This window comes from Zingiber officinale, chromosome 10A (genome assembly GCF_018446385.1).
Source record: "Zingiber officinale cultivar Zhangliang chromosome 10A, Zo_v1.1, whole genome shotgun sequence".
NCBI lineage: Eukaryota > Viridiplantae > Streptophyta > Magnoliopsida > Zingiberales > Zingiberaceae > Zingiber > Zingiber officinale.
The window spans coordinates 70,532,121-70,556,024 of NC_056004.1; the positions used below are offsets into that span (position 1 = coordinate 70,532,121).

Genomic DNA, 23,904 nt, shown 5'->3' on the forward strand with positions numbered 1-23,904 from the left:
ACTACTTAACTTTAACAATGTTGCTATAGGTTTCACTCCCCGTAATTTCTTTTTAAGTAAAGAGAGACTTACTCATGTTACATTGCAATGAGACAGGCGTCTTTATGTCATCTTTGTTGGAGTTTTGTTGGATAGCAATAGAAAGATGGCATAATGAGGTTATCAATTGGGGGAGAGATTGGGGCTAATAGTTGGGTTGAAGGTAGCATCGAGAGGGTGGAGGCCAAAAGGCACACACATGGTCTACTTAGAGAGTAGGTGCAATAGGACAAAGGAATCACATGAGGCTGGTGGAAGCCAAAATTATGGAGAGAGGAGTTAATGACTATTAAATAGGTAAAAATGGGCGACGATAAACATGGCAACTGTTCAAACTAGTGCATCCCACTAGAGGGGGTGAATAGTGATTTGAATCCTGCAAATGTGATTCTAGTTACTCTTGCTATCAAACTATCAAGGTCAAACACAATTAGTGCAATCGAAATAAAACATTCAAATAATCACACTTACCATAATAACTATCACATTTGTTTAACGAGGTTTGACAATCCCTAGATTCCTCCACTACTAATGATCTGTTAAGAGATCACTCTCTGAAAGCACCACTATCTTTTTTTTCTCGGTTAACTATTTGAGGTGGAGAAACCTCTCATATGGACATGGATTACAAGAGTACAAGAGAAGGAAAGGACAAAGAAAAACAACGCTTCTACTAGAGTTTAACGAACTCTGTCGCTAGCCCTTGATACCTCCACCACTCCTTTTATAACATTGGAAACCTTTGCTATAAGTCTATTTGCTACCCTATTGTCCTACATTTAACTTGTTGGCACCATTAGTCGATTGTTCTGTGGCGATTTGACCATTGTCGCACCACATCAATCAGTCGATTGGAAACTTATCAGTAGTCAACTGCTTGCCATCAATCAACTTCTAGTTGACCCAAAGAAAAAAAAATCAATTGATCTATCAATCGACTCAGTTCCACATTAGTCAGCTACTTCAAATAAAAAACTCTTGCTTATAACAACTTTGGACTGTTTTACCAGTCAACATCAATTGGATTCCATACCGGTTGATTGATGAAACCCTAAGTCTTGAATCACTTTGTCATAATAGATTTCCTAGTTACTAGTCTACCGCTGTATATTACAATCGATTGTTGACATTGACCATGATCATTTCTAAGGTTGAGTCTACCTATGTTGAGTTCTATACTCGTCCCTATGGATATAGGTCACCCAACACTTAGCTTACTAGAGTTATATTTTTTGCAACTTGTCTTTACCATTAGCTATCTCGCGTTAGGTTATAAGTTGCTCGGACACACCTGGGCCCTTAGTTCCTTCAAGTGCCATCCTTTACGCCTCTTGCCTATATAGTTTGCCTCCATTGACTGTCATTCTTGTTGCCTCGATGCTCCCTGTCTTGCAGTTCAGCCTGTCTTATACAACTTCTTTGATCTTTACGGGCCTTAAGCCATTGAGCTGCCAACCAGATTGCGCCAATGCCAGGTCATCATGCCAGGTGTGTGCAGATCCATGTAACTGGCGATGCGCTCAACAATAATGGAACCGACTATCACGCAGTAATGCAATCATGCAAGATGGTGCATGACACTAAGCATGGAAATATCCTGATCCTATCTACCTCCATAAAAAACAAACATGTACCAAAATATGATCTAGGTACACAAGTCATGTATAATATCTATCCAATCTGATATATCATAAAGCATGACATGCCACTATCTCCATAACATACATAACAAACAGGGCATGAACGCTAAACAAGTAACAAACAAAACATGCTCAGAACAAATAGTGACATGCCGATGCAGATATAAACATATTTAGTACTACTTGTTAAAATCTACTAAACATATCAACAAGACATATCAAAATAGATAGGTCAAGGTACCTGCCTCCAATAGAAAGGTCCAGTCCAAAATAGATCCCTCGTCGAGACACCGTCTCGAATCAGAGTCCTGTAAGATCAACCATATAATTTTAGCTAATTCCAATTTGTAACTATCTAAACAAAATTCTAGTCCGATTTATGATTCGGCTCAAATTAATGCTACTAGCCCTACAAATTTCCTTTTTGCAATAAAACCTAATAATTTCCCAAAAGCGTACCACTAGTACTTGGGATCCAAATTCACTACAAAATGTATCATGATCCTACAAATTACCTCAAATCACAGCCAAAGCTAGTTGCTGCCAGAACAAAGGTAGCTACTGGAAACCCAAGTAACGCCCTGCAATTCACTGTTCGGATCAAAATGGAGCTCAAGAGTTCATCACAGCCAACAACAACCTAATTCTAGAACAATCCATGCACCTTACCTCTACCTCTAACTGCCTGTGAAGACCAAGGATTCGACGAGGTGCTGCTGGAACCTCATGACTTCTATGGCAGCAGCCAAAACAATTCGCCAAGGCAGATTTGGAAGCCACCGAGATGAAATCTGGTGCAGCGAAAGCACAACGAACCTTCCCGATAAAATCATAAGAAAATCTATTAAAAATTTCCAGTAATAATTATTCCCATTACCTCTTCTTCGGTGATGCTAGAGGGTAAGGGAAAGGAGAAACCGACCGAGGTAGAAGATCCGGTGGTTGTGGCAAATAGCAAGGGTTCCTTGCAGTGCTGGCCGGGAGTTAGGAGAGGAAGTCGTGCCCGACAGCAGGGGCTCACAGCAACCGGCGCGACGACGGCGGCTTCAGACTAGGGCACAGCCAAATAGGGCAAATCTCGGGGAGCTCCGCAGTGGTTCAAGCTTCGACGATCAGCTAAGAAGGGGAGGTGTGCAGATCAACGCTGGCGTGATGGAATCTCCGCAGCGAGGAAGCGACCGTCGGCTGCTCGCGTGAGATGCCGAGAACAAAGGGAAAACGAAGAAGAAGAGGAGTTGAGGTGTCGGGTTTTGTACGCTTGGGAAGGAGAGGAACCAATGCGAGCGTTGGCGGCATCGGCGCCGTAGGGCACGGATCGGGTGAGGAAAGGGGGCGCGAGTTTGGGGGAAAGAAACGGCGATGAGGAGAAGAAAATAAAAGAAAAAGAAAAAGGAAAAGAAAACAAAACTTTTCCTTGTTAACTGGGGTAGCCCAAACAGGCTTTGACCCAATTTTAATCTCCGTAATCGGAGCTCTAATTTCTAAAAAATCCGGAAAATTCCCTTATTATTATTCCCCCTTTTTCGGTATTTACACTTTCAACCAACGTATCAGTTTTCTGTTGATGAATAATAATATCAGTCAACTAAATCAGTTGATTGTATTTCTGAAAATTTTAATTGTGCCATTTTCAAAACTCAATAAAAATTTTATAAACCTCTAAACATTCCTAAAATTTACAAAGAGGTTTGTCTAATCCATATCTACTTTAGAAAATGGATTTTGTCCATAAATCCTTACCAATGCCAAATTTGATACAAAATTCAAACTAGCTAAATGGTTTAAGAATTTTGACCTAAAGTTTTAATTTTGGTTCCCATTTATTATATTTGCCAAACCAAAACTGAAATGCACCCATTATCTGGTATCTTATACCATTGAATGTCAATTTCACTCAACATTTCCCATATGTTCATGAAATTTCACCTTAATATGTCAATCTCCAAGGGTTGACATTCCCATTCGTCTCAAAACCCTTCGGCACGTTCTATAGACCATTCTAGTATCTCAAGCATCCTTACACTGGGATTCAAAGACCATGGGTCCCAACGTGGCTCATGGAGCTCTTCCTAGAGGTTCCACCCTTAACTATTCTCCTAGGTCCAAATGTCATCATGACATTGTTCACTTTTGAAGTTTCCCCATACCATGATCAAATGGTACACTATGATAGGATGACATCTTGGCCTTTGCCTTTTAGCATGAAATGATGATCAATATTCCAAAGCCAATTGATCATTCTTAGACCTTTGCCTTCCTATAGTCATGTTTAGATTGCTTCAAACTTCTGTCCACCAATGGATAGCTGAGTTGATTACACCTACATCTAGTCAACTACCTCACTCCTCAACGAATACTTAATCCATCTACTGGACTGATTGTAGTGAATCTAAAGGCTCTTGCCAATCTTTGCCACATCAATTCTCTTCTTTCAACTTTTATGTTGTTGCCATTAATTGACTACTACTGTTCATTGGTCGACTAATCTTGCCCTAGTTGATTAACTTGTTGGATTTTTGCTACTAGTAACACCCATTGTACTTTATCGATGCTAACACCCGTTGGACTTCATTCATTGCTAGCACTTGTTGAACTTTCTCCACTACCAACACTTGTTAGACTTTATCCATTGTAAAGTCTCCAATCAACCTTAACCTATTTGACACACGATATAAATTTAACACATTGTCTTATTGATGCAACACAACGGAAGGATAGATATATGATCCTCACCGAGTGGAAAGTTGCTCATTCTCACCCAAAGAATTGATAACTTTTCTCTGGTTGAGGATTGTATCTTTATCCTTCCGTTGTGCTGCGTTACTTAACCTTTAAATGTTCTTTTGACCAAGCCTATAGTTAAACATCAAAACATCTTGATCTAATTAAGCTTAATTATGTTTGCACCCACAGGTTGAGGGTTGGAGGCCATACAAAAGTAATTATCAAGAGACATCGACCCCTACAGGGTGTTAGTTAAGTTGTGGGTACAAAGTCCAAATTTAAATATATAGTTGCCACTTTTTTTTTTGTTCTTTTTCGTCTCTTTTCTCTGCCCACCTCCATTTTTTCACTCTCGCACTATATATTGAAACATCTATATGATCTGAACCAAATTGTTCTAATTAAAGAACGAAACCCTGACATAGCTAGCATGACTCAAGATTTTGAACCTTGGTGGTGGAAGCCTATGGAAGGAACGAAAGAAGGTGATGAGAGTCTCTGTCGCACCAAGAAGGAGGTTGTTTTCCTTGTGACATTAGGGATAGGATGTTTGGATTAAAATGGAAGTGAGAAACGACCTCATATGCCAATAAACTAAATCGAAGGATTGATGTTCACAGGGACGAATAAGAAGGTAATTGTTGTTGCATAAACAAAACTCAAAGCAAGCCTTCTCACGATAGTGTGAACAAACTTATTAAGAATTTAACTCTGTTACCAAATTGATATAGTACCAAATTGCAATGAAATTTATGATGCATGAGACAACTCTTTCACAAAGAAGAAAGAATTTCACAAAGATTAATCAAATAAGAAAATTTATTAGTTGGAGCAAAAGGTGATGTTGCTCACCCCAAGCGGCCTAGTATCGCCAGCCTCACGACAAGATAAATCATGGGGGACATTTTACCCTAATGCAACAACCCTTTGCATAGGAGAGGTTGGAAACATCCAACGAGGTATTTTGCACTCGAGAATCGGCCCCAAGACCTATTGAAGCAAACACCCATGTAGATGCCAATTGCGCTAACCCGTGAGGACAAAGAGATTTTATTAGTTGATAGATGAAAAATACAAAAAGACAAGACACTTTTACTAACTATTTTTTTAATAGCACCATTTAGGAAATATAATAATTGAGTTAGATTCTTACCAAATCAAAAGGTACTCATTAACCTACTACCAAATTAAAAGATACTCAAACCAAATTTTAACATATCAAACTACATGATAAATAAAATGATTGCCAACCTTTTCAAACTCAAAATTCAAGTCTATATTTTTTTCCTTTGCATCAATTCCCCTTTAGTTGAATGAATGTGTTGATTTTGTATAATCTCCAATTTTTTTCACAAGTTAATGATATCCTTAAGAAGATAATTAAGAAACATGAGTTCCATTTCCTACAGCATGATGTTCGCTCCTTGCATCTATGCTCTCTTCCCACATGTTTCCTTGTTTGGGACAACTATTGCTAAACAAGGATATGCGCCTAATTCTATTTTATCTCAATTGTTATAGTGGATTTTGATTGCCTCAATTAGGTAAATCAGAAACATTTCTCACTAAAATAGAAAAAAGTTTTTTTTTCCTCCCCTCCCCTTCCCTCTATGTTCCATGATCCATCTGTTGAAGGCTTCCTAACTCATGCCTAGATGCATATGCTTTCTTGATAGTAGTTTCACGTATATTTATCTTCATGTGCATTCTTATATATATGTTACTATATCAAATGATTCTTAGTTGGGCCGTGCAGGAAAAATATGTGATGAATCCTGCTAAAGTTGCATTGAAGTGCTGACATGATTTTACTTTGCGATGGTTGTAGGAGGAGATTTATGTTGCAAGAGCACCTGGGAGGTTGGATGTGATGGGAGGAATTGCAGATTATTCAGGGAGCCTTGTCTTACAGGTAATAAAGGTGATCAACAATGCAGTTAGTGTTGTATCTGTATATTTGTTCATTTCTACAAAACGGTCATATGTTGATGCTGGGCGCCCTCACATGGTGAGTCCAAGCCATATATAGAGAGGTAAATAGGAAACCGAGCAGGCCACCACATGGGAGGTATTTTACGTGAGCTTCGCCGGGACTTGACCCTTGTCCATTTCTACAAATCTACCATGTGGTGACCAACTCGGCTATGTTTTGGGAATTCGTAGTTTATGATAACATAGGAGTGCAGTTTTAACTTTCCACTATATTTGATTTAGTGCCTGCTAGTTTTTTTTTTTTCCTTTTCTGGCTTCTTCTTTCAGTTTTCTTTCATGGTTTATTTTTTAAAATTCCTTTTCTAAAGTTATAGTCAAAAACTCCAATTCTCCAATTTTCTTTTAGATGCTACAATCTATGGAATATATCAAATGTACCAATACTTTGTCAAGCTTGCATTAGAATTAAGTAATGTTTATTACTTTCTGGTGTTGCTATTCAAAATGATGGAGGCATTAAAACTTAGTAGATGTTCATTGGCTTTCTAATCTTTGTCATTCTATTAACCTGTTTGACATATCCTTCTATGACAGATGCCTATCAAAGAAGCCTGCCATGTTGCTGTGCAAAAGAACCATCCTAGTAAGCAGAAACTCTGGAAACATGCTCAAGCACGGCAGCAGGCAAAAGGACTAGGGTCTATTGCTGTGCTGCAAATTGTAATTATTTTGCTGAACTCTAGTTAATATTGTTGTTTTCATAAAGATCCTGTTACACAATCTTAACAAGATGAAAAATTCCTATGAAGTGCTTCTTCCAAATGCAAGGCTTTGTAACTTGCCTCATTTCCTTATTCTTGCAATTAGACACCTTGTTTGGTTCCAAATATTGGGTTATTTTGTCATAGAATAATTGCAATTTCCCCTTATTTTAATAACATTGCTAGGATTTGCTAGAGTATCTTATGTGGGCATGGATCTAAGTTTGACATAAACTATTGTGGGAACAAGAGTTATGGGGGTCCAAATGTCTGATATGGCATGATCTTACCAAGGTCATGCTGTGTCAGCATGAGTGCATAGGAACCAAAACATCTGAGTATTGAAAGATTTTTATAGATATATCACTTCACCAATTTTGTAAAATAACATTTTTATCCTTTCCTTTAATTGACTTAGGTGTCATTTGGTTCAGAGTTGAGCAATCGTGCACCGACCTTTGACATTGACCTCTCCGATTTAATGGATGGAGAACAACCTATGTCATATGAAAAGGCTCGCCAATTGTTTTCACAAGATCCTTCTCAGAAGTGTGTGAAACAGATCAAAAAATTGATAATATATATTGAGATGCTATTCATTTTTCTAACTTTTAATTGTATTTCAGGTGGGCAGCATATGCTGCTGGAACAGTTCTAGTCTTGATGGCTGAGCTTGGTGTTAGATTTACACAAAGTATAAGCATACTGGTAGGTATTTAAAAATTTGAGAGCAAGTAGAATATGAATTTGGAATCCTTATTGAAAGGAATGCTCTTTTCCATTCAGCTTTGTTGAGAAAGATGTTCATTTGATTTCTATGTATAAATCTTGATAGTCTAACATGCCTGTATTATCAATGCAAATCGTGACACCACAAATCTCATAGATTGCACTTTCTATAGGATGCTAAGATAATCTTATGATGCCTATTAATTACATGCTGAGAACTTTATGAAGCTGGTGAAAGTTCTTGCAGTATAGTAATTTTTCGCTGTGATGCCAAAGAATCTTTCTTTGTTAGTGATGATCATTTGTCACAGCTTGAACTAGTATTAAGTTTCCATTTCTCATAATTATTTTTATTCAGTTACAATTTTTGTTTCATTAGCATAACTTGTTTTGGTAGTTGTGAGCATCATATTGTTCTAGCCAATCTATACCAACTTGTCAAAACCGTTGTGCCACTCATGCCAACTCAATTTCAGTGGTAATGATGGAAAGCAGGTCTGTCTCAACTCATATGTAGTCAGGGAAGGTATCATCTGGAACTAGCCATGAAATCCTTCAATTTTCTGCCTGTCATAAGAATGAGATGAGATACTTAAAAGGAAGGGAAGAGGGGAAGCTCCAATTGGAGCATCAAGAGTAACAAAGAGGAGTTACATTGAAATTAGACAAATTGAGAAACATTGATATCATGTTTCTATGTATCTGTGGTTCCAATTTTTCCAGTTTCATTTCTCAATGATTAGCAAGATTTGTTTATAGTTGTGGAGAAATTAATTCCAATATTTCCAGGAGCATTATTTCATCCTAGTGTTATAAAATTATGAAGCTAATTTCACTAGGATGGTACAAGCACTAATGAGAACATTCATTTTAGTATTAGTAAGACATAATGATTGCTTGAGATACTTATTAGGTATTTGTAACTTGTTTCTATAAAATTTTAAATCAATTGAGTCTCAAATTATTATAGGCATAAATTTATAGGTAAAAAGGAGCTAAATCGTAGAAGATTGTAGGACCAAAACTGGTTTAAGTTTGACCTTGGCATGTTATGAAACATGCTGAAGCATGATGAGTGTTGGCATAGCATAGTACCTATATTGTACCATTTTTACCAGAGACCAAAACTATGATGCCAAATCATTTCTTAAACCTAGGTTGCAAGTAAGTTAACCGGGGCAACCCGATAAACTGAGCTGGACATTTGAGTTAAATTTGTTCATTTTGCACTTTGCTTTATTTGATTTTATTGAAGTAAAATTTTAGTATGCCTCTTCGGAAATTTCAAGCCAAACATAGTCCCAACACCAAATTTAAAAACGTTTTATTTTTTTATATAGTACTTTTATGCCAAATATATTGATAATTAAAACATTACTTCAAAATTATTTTATCCAATTCAAACCAAATCTGACCAACACATTTGGTTTAATTTAATTTATTTCAAATAACTTCGGTCCTATTTAATTCTGTCCTCTTTTACAATATCTTAAAATTGAGTGTATCATCCCTAGTTTGACTTGTTTGATTCTCAGAGTGAATTTTTGTTATCTGTAATTCTGCATCATTATAGACTTGCATTCACGTTGCCCATCTTACATATATGTGTTGGTAATGCCTATATTCTTATTATCTTGCATATACTGAAACACGATTTGGTTCTATAGCTTACTGTTATTCTTTGTCATAGTATGTAAGACTTTTTGCAACCTGATGATCTTCAACTTGAATGATATATAACTTTTAGGAAGCAGGAATGTATTTAAAATTTTCATCCTTAACTTGTCAGGAAGGAGTTTGCATTTAAACTAGTCAAGATTAGACATGGGTGTTTTCATACTTCATCTATTATCATTCATGTCTCTTGGATAAAATTCTGCGATTTAAAAGAAAAAAAAAAATGATGAATAAAGTGCAGAAGCTTCTCAGTAACAACGTTAGTAAATAGAGAGATTTTTTTTTTGAGGACATATAAAGAATTTAAGTGCAGTTAATACTTAATACTAGTAGATGGATCTTGTAGAAAGATTAGGGAAAATAGAGTAATTGCATTGCATATACTTTTTACAAAGGATAATTACATGAATATATAAATTTGACATAAGAACCTTAAATATGACTAATTCTATCTAAAAAATATAGGCATTAGATTAAGTATTACCCTGGATTGGGTTATATTTTATTTCTATCTAATATTCCCTTCAAATGGGAGCCCTTCAAATTAGAACGTAAATACTATCTTGGCTAGCTTGATACATAAACTAGGGAAACTCTAATTAGCAAAATTTAAATCAGATTCACAATTATAAAATGAAAATCAACTATTTGTGCCCTGGCGAAATAAATCATAAAAAATAGAAAAATAATAGTGCACACAAGTAATGGTCCATTTGACCTCAATCAATTGATATATCACACAGGTTGCAGACTCACAAATGGACACTATAGTGTTTGTGCTTGCATCCATGTGAGGCGCAATTGTTGTCTGGTTGTCCTTACAACAATTTCGGTGGTAGGGTTGTGAGGAAAGATGTGCTCTCCTTCACCTAGTTTCGGCATTATGTCAGTGGTTTCAACAGTTCCCTCTATCAGATTCTAGTATGTATGCCATATTAGTTTCATTGATAGTCTTCCCTCTACCTAGTTTTGATTGCCTCCATGTGGTTATGGTGGCTGTCACAATGATCTTGGCCATAGGGTTTTCTTCGGCTAGTTATGACTAATTTATCAGAATAATTTCGGCGATAGGGTTCCCTCCACCCGGGTGCAACATTGATTTATAGTGGTTTTGATGGTAGGATTTCTATTGCTTGGTTCCAACATTATGTCATAGCAATCTCGGTGGTAGGGTTTCTCATATCATTGTTGTTGTTACCTCCTCTTCTTGTGCATATCGAGAATGTTAATAGTGAGAATTAGAAATGGGAACATTACCACTAAGCACATCTTGAAGAGAACCCGAGCAAACCCAGGGCCAACATCTCGTGCTTCTACACTAGTATGCACCAATGCATCTAAGTGAGCCTTGGGAGCAGCAATGACAGATCACATGTGAAAACTTAATATGAAACTGCAGTATGAGATGTATCAATGGAAGAAGCAAACAGTCACATTTGTTTAATGGACATGAAAACTGAAGAGATCTGGTGGTAAAGTGCTTTGCAATGAGTTAACCAACCCATTATTTGAAATAGAGAAATAGGAATAGACCTATGTGGTACAATCTCAACCATGACTAAAATGTTAAGGAGCACTAAATGAAACATCCTAAAATCCTTTACAGTCCTTTCACCAAACATGCATTACCAACATTAAAGAGGTCCGAATTAAACAACCCAACTCCAAAGATTATGTATTACGAACTCCTCCAACATGAAACCAAAAACAATTTGTGTTTGAACATCATAATAATAAATAAATTCTTCACGAGAGCAGAAAGTGCAACCAACTAGTGAAAGGAACTTAAACCGACTATCAATCACATAACTTGGCTCCAATGGAAGGACACAACATCCTAAAGCATGTAGAAACCTAGACAAATAAAAGATGCCCTGGGGTGTGCACTACTAGGTACAAGAAAGCTCATTTGTCAAGTCCTTCTGTCTCCTCATTACCTGCACCATATAGATCTAGTGAGTCTAAAGACATAAGAAGTTCAACCTTTTATAGAAATGACATCCGTTCACATTTAAGAGGAATATTTTGATAAAGTAACAAAAAACAACCGTTGACATTAGTTTCATGTATTTCCACTACAAAGATTACATGAATTCGGTCAGATGTAGTTACTTTGTGCTTCAACCTCTGATTATTTGGTCAAACTTTTTATCCTAATACTAGGTTAGTAATATTCATCAGACACTTTTTAAGCTGGATTCCCAAACTCCTGTGCTTTGGTAAGGTTCATCAGACTCTTCTTAAGCTAGATTCCCAAACCTTTTTTGTTTTGGTAAGATTCACCGGATCCTTCTTAAGTTGGATTCTCCAATCTCTTTTGTTTTGATAAAACCAGAACCTTCTTAAGATGGATTCTTAAACCTCTTTTGTTTTGGTAAGATTCACCGGACCCTTTTTAAGATGGATTCCCTACTCATCACATTGTCACATACAATTCACTTTATTAAACAAAACAATATTACTTTTCATGCATAGAAAGACATTGCTAAATAAATAAAATGGTATACGTTGCATGTTAAAACAAACAACTAACTTGCATGCATCAACATCCTACTAACTGTTATGATGATAGAGTTCTAGGTGCTATTATATGGGAGGTAAATAAGAACAGAAATGTTATGTTAAGAATCCTGCCCTTGCTCTCCCATTCATCCTTCCCCGGACACTAAACTCCACCTCGCAACACCCACTCTGACCCCTTCTTTCTTCACCCGGTCAACCTAGCAAGGTCCCCAAACAAAAATCCAGTCGTCGATCTTCCTCCCTCACCCGAACAGCCCAGAAAATCCCCAACTGTCGGTCTTCCACCCTCACTCAAACAACTTAGAAAAAATTCCAAGCCGCTGGTCTTCCTCCCTCACCCAAACAACCTAGAAAACTGGTCTTCCTCCCTCTCCCGAACAGCCTACAAAAATTCCCAGCCGCCGGTCTTCCTCCCTCACCCGAACAGCAGCATGAAGCATCTCTAGCATCCATATGTTTTTTTTGTTTTTCAACCAAAATTGATAAAACCTTGTCAAATCTTCACAACCAAATTCTGGAATTATATGCAACATACATCAAAATATCATACTATGATCCATATGGTGCAGTAATTGCAAAAACAACAAATGGAAACCTTGCCTTGGTGTTTTGTGTATGGAAGATAACTAGCAAGACGTAGGGAAAAAGTACGTTGAGCATTCCGACGAGGTTCTTCCTCTATCTCCTCCAAAGTTACTAGGGTTCTGATGGGGGTGTGGGGGAGGCCGACAGCTTCAAGGGTTAGGGGAGAGGAAAGAAAAAAAAATATAAGGCATGTATTTAAAAGGGTAAGCCGGGTCGGGTTGCTAGCAAATCAGGCCGGGTTCGTTAACCTATTAACATATCAATCCATAACATAACTTTTGGCTTATTTAAGTGAACCGGCACTACACTAAAAGAGTTCTAGTTTCCTCTGTTTTATTATCGTAGGTAGATATTGCTTTATTACTAAGAAACCTAATTTATTTTCTGATTTTTATGATTAAATTAGGTTTCTTCTGCTGTTCCGGAAGGCAAGGGCGTCTCCTCTTCTGCTGCAGTTGAAGTGGCTACTATGTGTGCAATTGCTGCAGCTCATGGTTAGTTTTTATTATCCTTGTATATTTTTTTAAGCCAGCTGTTTTATGGGATAATAGCACCTTCTCTAGGCCACAGAAATCCCTAACTTTACCTTTTTGTTCAAAAACATTGTGTTTTACATTATTTTCGTTACTAGTATGCAAAATCTTTGTTTTTGCCATAATAGACTGAAGATTATGTGTTTCAGAGAGGTCATGTTTGAGCATCAATGATAGCAAAAGTTCTGGCAAATTAGTTTCTTCTCTATCATAGTACAGTCGATTTGCATGAGAACTTTTGCCATATTTAACGTAGTTTGTAATATTCACGTGATTTATCTGTCACATGGATATGGAATACTAATACTTATGCATCTAAATAATTGAAGATACATGTATTGCTCTGTTAGTGAATAATATGGATAATTATCACTGTAAATATTAAATCTTAGTGTTTATGTTTTGTCACTCTTTAGTAGGATGCAGACATTTGTTGTGATCTGAACTTTTTTACTTCTTTATCTAATCAGTCAATACCTGTTATAAAATCATGGACTTGATATACCAGTTTGAAATGACCGGGTTTCAAATTTGAATATGTAAGCTCTTTTTTGAGAGATGTTAGATTATTTAAGCTCTGAAATATCTCCATGTTTTTCACTGTATGTAGATCTGAGAATTGAACCAAGGGATATCGCATTACTTTGTCAAAAGGTTGGAACATATGAACTTCTATTTTTATCATATTTAATCAGCTGTAGTTTTTTTTGTATTACTAATAAGTTAGACCTGAGCAGGTTGAAAATCATGTTGTTGGAGCTCCCTGTGGAGTGATGGACCAAATGACATCTGCATGTGGGGAAGCAAACAAACTGCTAGCCATGGTTTGCCAGGTTTGCTTCACTAAAATTTTGCTGTCTCACTTTTCTCATTTAATTACCTTTATAACTTACCCATCGTATTTGACTGTGTAGCCTGCAGAAGTAAAGGAACTTGTCCCTATTCCATCTCACATAAGATTCTGGGGTCTTGATTCTGGTATCCGTCACAGGTATACACCATATCAATTTATCTCAGATGATAATTTAAATTCTCAAAAACTAAAACACTAGTTTATGCTTGATATCTCACTTTGTATCTTTGCCTTTCTAGCAAGTGCTAGTGCATGCAGATTTTAATTATCAGTTTAGGAAAAAGAAAGGGAACACCTTTCCAATAAGTAATAAGTATTTACATTAGTTCCTTTACAAAGTACAGTTCTGAGAGGAGTTTTTGTGCATGCAGTGTTGGTGGAACTGACTATGGATCTGTTAGAATAGGTGCCTTTATGGGGCGCAGGATGATCAAGTCTGAAGCCTCTTCTTTGCTGTCAGACTCTCTAGGGGGTATCGAGCCTCAACAAGTTGGTAAAATGACTCCTGATGACTCTGATGAAGGACATGGAATTGAGATACTTAAAACTGAAGCATTATTGGATTATTTGTGCAATATATCGACACACCGGTAATTTTGATTTAGAATTTTCTTTTTTTCAGAAACTTGCAGATTGCCTTTACTGCTGTATCAAATTGCTGTTTTAGACCTATGAGAAAAACCATGTGTGCGTGGTGCTATCTGGAACAACAAAATGTTTATGCGTCTTTCTGTGGAAAATGGTCATCCTGCAATAAACTGACATGATTATTCAATTCATTATAGATATGAATGCCTGTACACAAAGAAACTTCCAGAACGCATAAGTGGAGAGGAATTCTTGACAAAATATTTGGATCACAATGATGTAGTAACCATTATTGATCCCAAGCGCACTTATGCAATCAAGGCTCCTACTAAACATCCAATTTATGAGAATTTCCGTGTTGAGGTAATTTCAACCTGTCCTTTTATACTTTGTTTGAACTGATGTTCTTCCAACCCTTTTCTACTTCAAATTTTTTGTTAAATGTTAGAACCACATGTAATTTGTTTGCAGATAGATAATCACAAAATGGATCATATAAAGTAGTACAGAGGAAAAAAATTGTTGCACTGCACTAAAAAAAGATACTATATATAGGTGATATACCCATAATACACATCTAAATCCAATGGTAATATTCCCTTTTAAGTTGAAGCATAGAAATTACTATTTGCAACATGTAATGTTTCATCGAAAAAGTTCCACAATTGGTAAAGAGGCAACACTCTAGACTAATATTTGCAAATACTTCTTGGAGATGTTAGTTGATCTGTCGTTCAAGTAGAATCCTTTTAAATTCAATATTTTTATTGACTATACTAAGATTGAAGGTACAAGGATTTATAGAAAAGTTTCCTAATGTAGATAGACAAATTGTAAAGGTTGTGGTAGATTATGGTTCTGCTATCAGATGAAGTTGAAGCAGATCTCAAGGAAGAGATTGAATAATGTTTAATCCACTCAAGAAATGTAAGACACTTGAAGAGACACCCACAAGATATTGGAAGACACACTAATGTATCTTATAAAGAGATGTCAGGAGACATGCAACCAGGTGAGAATTTTTTTAAGACATGTATCTCTGACATCATCTTAAATTATACACACAATATCAAAGGATGAACAAAAGATCATGAGATAAATAATGAAGACACAATAATGTACCGTATAAAGAGATGTCAGGAGACATGCTAACCGGGTGAGATTTTTTTTAAGACAACGTTTATCTCTGACCTCATCTTAAATTATACACACAATATCAAAGGATGAACAAAAGATCATGAGATAAAAAATGAATATCAATTGAAGACCTAGAGAATAAAAATTTGAAGGAAGAAAGCAAAAATTAAATAATTTAAATTTGGATTTATTTTACTATTGTCATCTTTTTCCATATATTTTTTTTCAGGGCACTTACCCTTTTTCATTGCACCTTTCTATTTCTTAAATTCTCTAATTATTTTTCCATCTTCCTTTCTCTCTCTCTATATATACATGTCCCCTTTTTAAGCTACTTTCTTTTTTCTTGGACACAATTTAGACTTGGGACCATATTAGGGCTACAACTAGATACGCCCCTAGTTGAGCATGAAGATGAATGTTGGTTACAAGAATTAGATCATGGTGATACAAACAAGGGAGATCAATTTGGAACTTGGAAGTGAGTTCAGAGAATGAGTTCTCTATCATCTAGTGTTATGCCCCGCATGAACTAAGCTTGCTGTGAAACTAGCTTTGCTCACCGTGTATGAGCAACGTTCATAAAACTTCAAAGTACAAGAAAAGAAGTGCATGATGTAAAATAATTCTATAAAATCCAATGAAATAGTAATAGTAAATATTATCATTTTTAGTGGTTTAGAAATATTAATTTCTTAAATAATTTTTCATTTATTGTGTTTTCTCATTTATTATATTCGTACAAGTATTCTTGATTTAATTTATCAAGGAGTCAACATATATGCTATTTTATAAGGACACATGAGCTATATGTATTATAATGCACTTCATTTTTAAAATAGTGGGATAAAGCTTTGTTGTTGTTGTTGTATATATATATATATATATAGGCATAGGGGCTTAAAAGACTCCATGAAGGTTCTCCATCTGTTAATCTATTAGGGGGTCACTCCTATTCTGCCAATCCTATCTCCCATCCTGAATTTGCTCCCTTACCCCTAATAGACTTTATTTTTGATGCCACTTACCTTAATTTTTATTACGCATATCCATATCTGCATACTGGTTTGCCTTAGCACCAAAATCTCTATAGTATATTCTATCTATTACATTATTAGTCACATGGTTAATTATGTAATTTAATTCATCATGGTTTTCAAAAGAGAATAGACAATAAATATAATAGGACAAGCAATATGGAAGAAAAATGTAAACAAACAAGAAAATAGATCAGATCATAAATAATTGTCTCTGACAAGTGCAAAATTATATGATTTTTTTTATAAATTAAATCACGCACAAGCTAAATGTAATGAAACAAGAAAGAAAATCCACCTCAAGGTAACAATTTCCAATTTGGTATTTGCTCAACTATACAATGCCCCCTTGGTTATCTATAACCAAATCTACAAGATTCTGATTTCTGATTCTTGTTGGATCGTGTTGTGTGAGGGGGTTGAATAGAACTCGTAGATTTTAGCATTTCTTCTTTTTTTTTCTTTTTTCACATACAAAAATATATAAAATAGACATATTAAAATATGCATACTCGGAACCTCAATTCCTACTATAGGGTCTATAATCCTTCAGTGGGTCAACTTCGGTAACACCGACATCTTTCTCCTTTCTAGACACTTAGAGATAGAGAAACCTCTTACAATCCATTTTCTTACAGCAAATAATGCAAGCTAAAATAAAAATTAATAACAAAAATATGCTACTAAATTGAATGGCTTTTGGTTGCTGTAGATTGCTCAGAGTGGCCTTGAAGTCGAACGACACTTTCCCATAACCAACACACTCCTTTTAGATGAGAAAATGAGAGCTTTATTGCTTATTTATAATTGAGAGATGTGTTTAAATGAACAAAATTGAGCCCTTATTTACAGTTGTTTGGTATGATCTGGTTAATCAACTTTCCATCCTAGTCAATCAAACTGAGGGATTCAGTATCAGCACATATCTGACTCCTTGCTTTGTCGGCTAATGACTTAGCACCTGGTTGATCAATACTCTTCATGTGATCAACCAACACTATTTATGTGGTTGACCATCTCAGAATTATCTATTTTTTACCGATTTATCTATTTGACCATGCAACTATGTCCAATTTGGTCGATCACTGTTCATGTGGTTGACCAAACTGTTATTTTCTTATTTATTTTCAAATACTCCAACATATTTGAGATAAACATAATAAAACTCGATAAATACAAAATATGAAGTGTTTAGTCAACTAAATTACTACTTAATCGATTAGAGTTCTAACTACACTAGAATTGAATCTATGGCATACGAAGAGACCCCATATCTCCGGGACTTCACTTATTGCTTAGCCTCACTACCAGATCTCCGACTTTCTTAGTCTCAATATGAGGACTTCGACTTTCTCAAAGTCTTGCTACCATGACTTCCATTTACTAGAGTTCACTCTTTTAAGACTTCCTCACTTGTCTAGAGTTCACTTTTCTGGGACTTCCTCACTTGCCTGGAGTTCACTCCTTTAGGTCTTTCTCACTTGCTTATAGTTCATTCCTCTAGAACTTTCACAACTTTCACACTTTTTCACTTGCCTAGAGTTCACTCTTCTAGGACTTCCACAATTACCAAACCTTTGACTTGCTCGGATCCTAATGCCAACACCAGTTAGACTTTTTCCCAATGCCAAATTTGAAACAACCCTAAACTTTCTCCCTATAAACTCTAAAATAATTCATACAAGCCCTTTCACCCAAGACAACACAATCAACGACAAATAAATAACATTGGATAAATTAAATGTGATTATCGAGCATCTAAACAGAATGTTTATTATAAAGCGGTAACACAAAATCCTGTCTGTAAATCAAAAGCAACCATATGACTTAACACTTAAAGACCTGAAAGTGCAACCAACTCTAAAACAAAGAATAACATAAACTAAAAAGAAAAGGACACGGCCGTCGAGTGTGCACTGCTAGGTACGAGCTAGTTCATCCATCAAATCCCTCTGTTTCCTTGTGACCTGAAAGTGCAACCAACTCTAAAACAAAGAATAACATAAACTAAAAAGAAAAGGACACGGCCGTCGAGTGTGCACTGCTAGGTACGAGCTAGTTCATCCATCAAATCCCTCTGTTTCCTTGTTACCTGCACCATATGGATCTAGTGAGTCTAAAGACTAGTAAGTTCTAACATTTTATAGTAAGAATCAACATACATTCACAAGCTTTTATATATATATATATATATATATCCCTCCGTTTCCTTTTTAATTAATCTGATTTAATTACATCTGATTGAAATAATTAAATTAATTGATTAAAACATATGAATCTTGATACAACGTTAAAGTTGTTACTTAAGACAGTCCTTTTTATAATTTACTAATGACTTTAATTAAGTTAATCTGATTTAACTACTTTAAATTGCATTCTAATTAATTGAATTTTAATCAGATTTAATTATATTTGCTTTAAATAACTAAAAATGGCAGCCCGGTGCACGAAGCTCCCGCCATGCGGGGTCCCGGGGAAGGATCCATTGTACGCAGCCTTACCCTGCTTTTTGCAAAAGGCTGTTTCCAGATTTGCTTTAAATAACTAAATTAAATTAATTGATTAAAAAAAACAAATATGATTAATTTGATTTTATTTTACTTTCTAATTAGATTTAATTGATTCGTATTTTAAATAAGTAATTTAAATTAAATATGATTAAAATATTATAGATCCTAATTAAATTTGATTTAGACAATTTTATATGATTTAGTTAAATCTCATTGTAAATAAACTCATAAAATTAATTCTTTAAAATAAATTTTATTTAATCCGATTTCAATTAAATTTATTCTAATTTGATCAAATCTGATTTTCAATTAATACATTATACATTAATCAACTCTGATTTAATTAAATTGAATCTAATTTAGTCGGACTCTAATCCACTTTTGGTAAATGAATACACTATATTTAAAGTACTAAACTATCATTACAAAAAGGGAGTAAGCATATATATTTGTCCTTATGACTCATCCACGAATCATAGAAACTTCTTGCGCCACTTTCGGCATCATTGCGTCGAACATGCAACCAATGCACCCACGCAGCCAACTATCATATCTCTCCCCTTGACAAATTGTGGGTTTGTGATTTCCTCATCATTGGTAGTTCATCTTTGGCATCACAGTAGATGTCCTACAAGAACTATAACACTTTTCTCCCCTCCGAAATCAGTATAATTGGCTGATTCTATGTAATTTTTCTATGATTCCATCAATTTCTCCAGAATTTCATATAATTTCTATTGTTTATTTAGCATTTGAAAGGATCTCAAAGACTTGAAAAACGAGTTGGAATGGGATAGGCCAATGCTGATCCCAATTCAGCTTTGCCATCTTTATCAGAACTGGCCAAGTTTGTTACCCTGCAATTACAAACTTGGAGACTTGCTTTAGTAACTTATTCTTCTAAAGAAAATCTACCAAAATAAACTTCTACAAATTTTAAAACGTTTAAAAGCCAAATTCCTATTTGCATTGCTAGGACTGGGGGTATATAATTCTCAAATAGTTAGTCTTCAAGTGGCCAGGATAAATTAGGCTTGATGATGATCTCTTCAGTTTTACAATCATATAAACTGCACCACCAAAACATTTCCTTCAGTTGGTTATATTGTCTCTGTCCATTGTCTTTTCTGTGAAACATTTTTACAACCAATTCAACAATTGCATCCTAGACCCAAAGAAATGAAAAATACGTTTGTATAATTCAATCCTGAATTGAATTACCTTTCCATTGATCCTGTAGGCCTTTAAAGCCTTGCTAACTGCAGCCCAAACTGATGAACAACTATGTTCCCTTGGGGAACTGATGTATCAGGTACCTTTTTTACTCTGATTTCTTTTTTTTTTTGATAAATTATTGATCTAAATTATTTGGTTAGTGTAAAGTTTTTTGGGTGCTATGATTTCACTTTTTGGTCTTTTAGAATAAAGAATTTGAAAAAAAAAATTTATCATCCTTTTAATGCTATAGTGAATGGAATATCTCTTTCCCATCATATCACAATTTCACTAGTATCGTTTTTTTTTCTCATAGTCAGTTGCCATTTTATTTTTTCTTTAAATAATTTAAGTATAGATCCTGTTTAAACAATAATGTTGTAGTGTATGATTCAAATAAATATGTATGTCAAATAATTTTATGCATTTATACTTTTTCTTGTGATAGTGTCATTACAGCTACAATGAGTGCGGGCTTGGCTCAGATGGAACGGATAGGCTTGTAAACCTTGTGCAAGAAATGCAGCACTCTAAATCCTATCAAGATGGAAGTGCAAGTTTATTTGGTGCAAAAATCACTGGGGGAGGCTCTGGTGGCTCAGTTTGTGTTATTGGAAGAAATTGCATTCAAAGTACTGAAGAAATTCAGAAGGTAAAAATTGATTGGGCTTTAAGCATATTTAATTTTACTGGAAAGTTGATAGTACATACTTCTTTATGGAGGAGATTAGCCAAAGACCAAGAGATGGAATTTGCATAGAACCTTGAGTAACCATTGCCTAACCATACATACAGCTTATATCCCTTTGTGGATGAATAAACTCATGAATCAGATTCTTCATCAGAATGCCAAGGACCTTCTATATGATTTGGTTTCATTGCCATAAGCTTCCTTACTGCTTTTTGATAAGTGTACAACAACTGCTTTTGCTAAATTGCAATTATTTTAAAAATAAAATTTCTGAATATAAAATTTACTTCTTGTTTTTTTGAATCGGTCGATTACTGTGATATGTGAAAATACAAAAATCTAATTTGGGTGTGTCTTATATGGGTTTATATATAAGTGTCTAGAGATGGTTGTTTCCAAAAATATTTACACGTGCTCGATAGAGATATCCAGTTTCTATGCAGAGTTCTGGTACTAAAGTGTCAGTCAAACATAGGTTTGAAGTAAATAGAGTCAAAGAGCCAAAGGATCTTATTGCCAGCTGAACTGCTCTAGCTTCTTTCTAAGACTCACCATATTAGATGCACACCCCTCTGAATTGCCATTTCCCTTTTTGGGAAAATGAACCTTCTGCTTCATTGATACTTGATATGTTTTTCAATAACTTTTATGGAATCAATGCTATTATCCATTATTGTAAACCAGATTAAGATTAAATATGAGAAAAGATAGTTACCTAAATGAGGTAGTACAAAAACTTCCGACAATTGAGGTGATTTAATAGGAAATTTTAATGGGCATGTAGAGTAAGATGAGGAATATGATAGAGTGTATGAAAGCTATGATTTTGGACCAATATAGAAGGAAATGTTATATTAGATTCAAGGTTTAAAATCTCGACATGTGCCGAGGTTTCGGTCTTAGACCAGAACAATTTGATTTCGGTATCGTATCGTGCCGTGCGATACAGTTTCAGTATTTTTTTATTTATATATAGTAATTATTAGATAAATATGTTTATTGTGTATAATTTAAAAATAAGTTGTATATTGATTTTATATAAGTTCTCCATTATTGAGCAACTTAATATTGTTAAAAAAATAATTAAATAAAGTTTTCTTTAAAGAAAATTGATCTAACATAACTCAAATTAAAATTGATACATCTTAATATGTTACCTTATTAATACTAAAAGAAGTGACGTAAACAAATGGAAGCATTGGTTCTTCTAACATTTTGCTTAGGTCAACTCTATGGTTCTCCAATACTCAGATTAAATAATCATAATTATATAAATTAATACAAAGATGTTATTTTATATATAATAATTATATAAATTAACTATTTATTCATTTAATTAATTATTAATTTAAATAATATATATTTAAAATAGTAAATCAATATTTGAATATCAATTAAACATTAAGACAATAAAAAAATCAAAATATAAATTTGATTTATTTCAATTTTTTAATTTTTTTAGAAATTTTAAATAAAATTTAAAACAGTAAAAACAATTCAGAATATCAATTAATATTTTTTTAAAAAAAATTTAAATATATTTTATGAAGATAATTTAATTAGGGTTTATGAAAGCCTCTTCAAAATATCACACTTAAGTGAGAATTATTTGAATTATTTAAATCGTAATATTAATTTTGAACAGTAAGTTTGGTGACGCCTCAATGGATGAGGCGTTTGGTAGTGCTGCAGGCATCTGGCGGCATTAGAAGCGTCCGATGACGCTTCCGGTGGTGCCAGAAGGGTCCCACGATGCTTCCGGCATCGCCAAAAGCATCCGACGATGCTTCCAGCGTTGCCAGAAGTGTCCGGCAACGCATCCTGACTCATGTGCTGCTCGAGACGCACGCGTGTGATGCGATGATGGGCTCGAAATGGCTCTGCGTACAGTGCCGGTTTCACATCCTAGCGGAACGGTAAAAATCCTCCCCTCTGTGTTGCCCGACACAGAATGACATTTCAATCGCTGATTAGATTTCCTGATAGTATAAAGGGCAGCTCGGTGCACGAAGCTCCCGCCATGCGGGGTCCCAGGGAAGGATCCATTGTACGCAGTCTTACCCTGCTTTTTGCAAGAGTTTGTTTTCAAGATTTGAATCCGTAACTTTTTGGCCACAAAGCAGCAACTTTACCGTTGTGCCAAGGCTCCTGATAGTATATAAATTTATAATATCTAATACATTTTTCAAGAAAGGAGAAAAACACTTAATTACATTAAAAGGTGAGAACAATAAGTCACAAATTATTTTTTTTGTTAGGGAGAGGGATAGAAAAATTTATAAGGTTTGCAAAATCATCTTTAGGGAAAATTTAACTATCTAATATAGGTTAGTGGTGTTAGATACACATCTCGGGCATAATATTGGTAGAAGAAAAACATGGATAATTCCTATGATTAAATGGTGGAAGTTAAAGGATGGAAAACAAAACATCTTTAAAGAGAGGTAGGAGCATCAGTATTAGGAGAAATACATAGCGACTTGAAGATGCCATGGGATAAGATGACATTAAAGTTGAAAACGGTAGCTAAGAGCTTACTCGGTGAGTCAAGAGGGTGGTCACAACCAAATATAAAATCTTGGTGGAAAAAAATGTTTATAACTTACTGTACACTTATAAAATTGAAGAAAATTTTAAAAAGTATGCAATGGAAAAAAAACAATAAAGCAATGAGCGGAACCAAAATGAAGCTTTCGAACTCTTGTATTGATAGCTTGATATGAAAGAAAA

The 23,904-nt window shown here is 35.0% G+C and overlaps 1 protein-coding gene across 1 annotated transcript in view; it reads left to right on the forward strand.

Annotated features, from left to right (window-relative positions):
- LOC122026699 (L-arabinokinase-like) overlaps window positions 1-23,904 on the forward strand; it is a 37,018-nt gene that overhangs the window by 9,510 nt on the left and 3,604 nt on the right. The window contains exons 6-18 of the mRNA XM_042585426.1: window positions 1,383-1,527; window positions 6,232-6,315; window positions 6,930-7,055; window positions 7,515-7,645; window positions 7,723-7,804; window positions 13,017-13,104; window positions 13,754-13,797; window positions 13,881-13,976; window positions 14,058-14,134; window positions 14,368-14,586; window positions 14,782-14,947; window positions 20,509-20,580; window positions 20,932-21,135. Of these exons, the coding sequence (XP_042441360.1) occupies window positions 1,383-1,527; window positions 6,232-6,315; window positions 6,930-7,055; window positions 7,515-7,645; window positions 7,723-7,804; window positions 13,017-13,104; window positions 13,754-13,797; window positions 13,881-13,976; window positions 14,058-14,134; window positions 14,368-14,586; window positions 14,782-14,947; window positions 20,509-20,580; window positions 20,932-21,135 (1,534 nt within the window). The remainder of the gene's footprint in view (window positions 1-1,382; window positions 1,528-6,231; window positions 6,316-6,929; window positions 7,056-7,514; window positions 7,646-7,722; window positions 7,805-13,016; window positions 13,105-13,753; window positions 13,798-13,880; window positions 13,977-14,057; window positions 14,135-14,367; window positions 14,587-14,781; window positions 14,948-20,508; window positions 20,581-20,931; window positions 21,136-23,904) is intronic.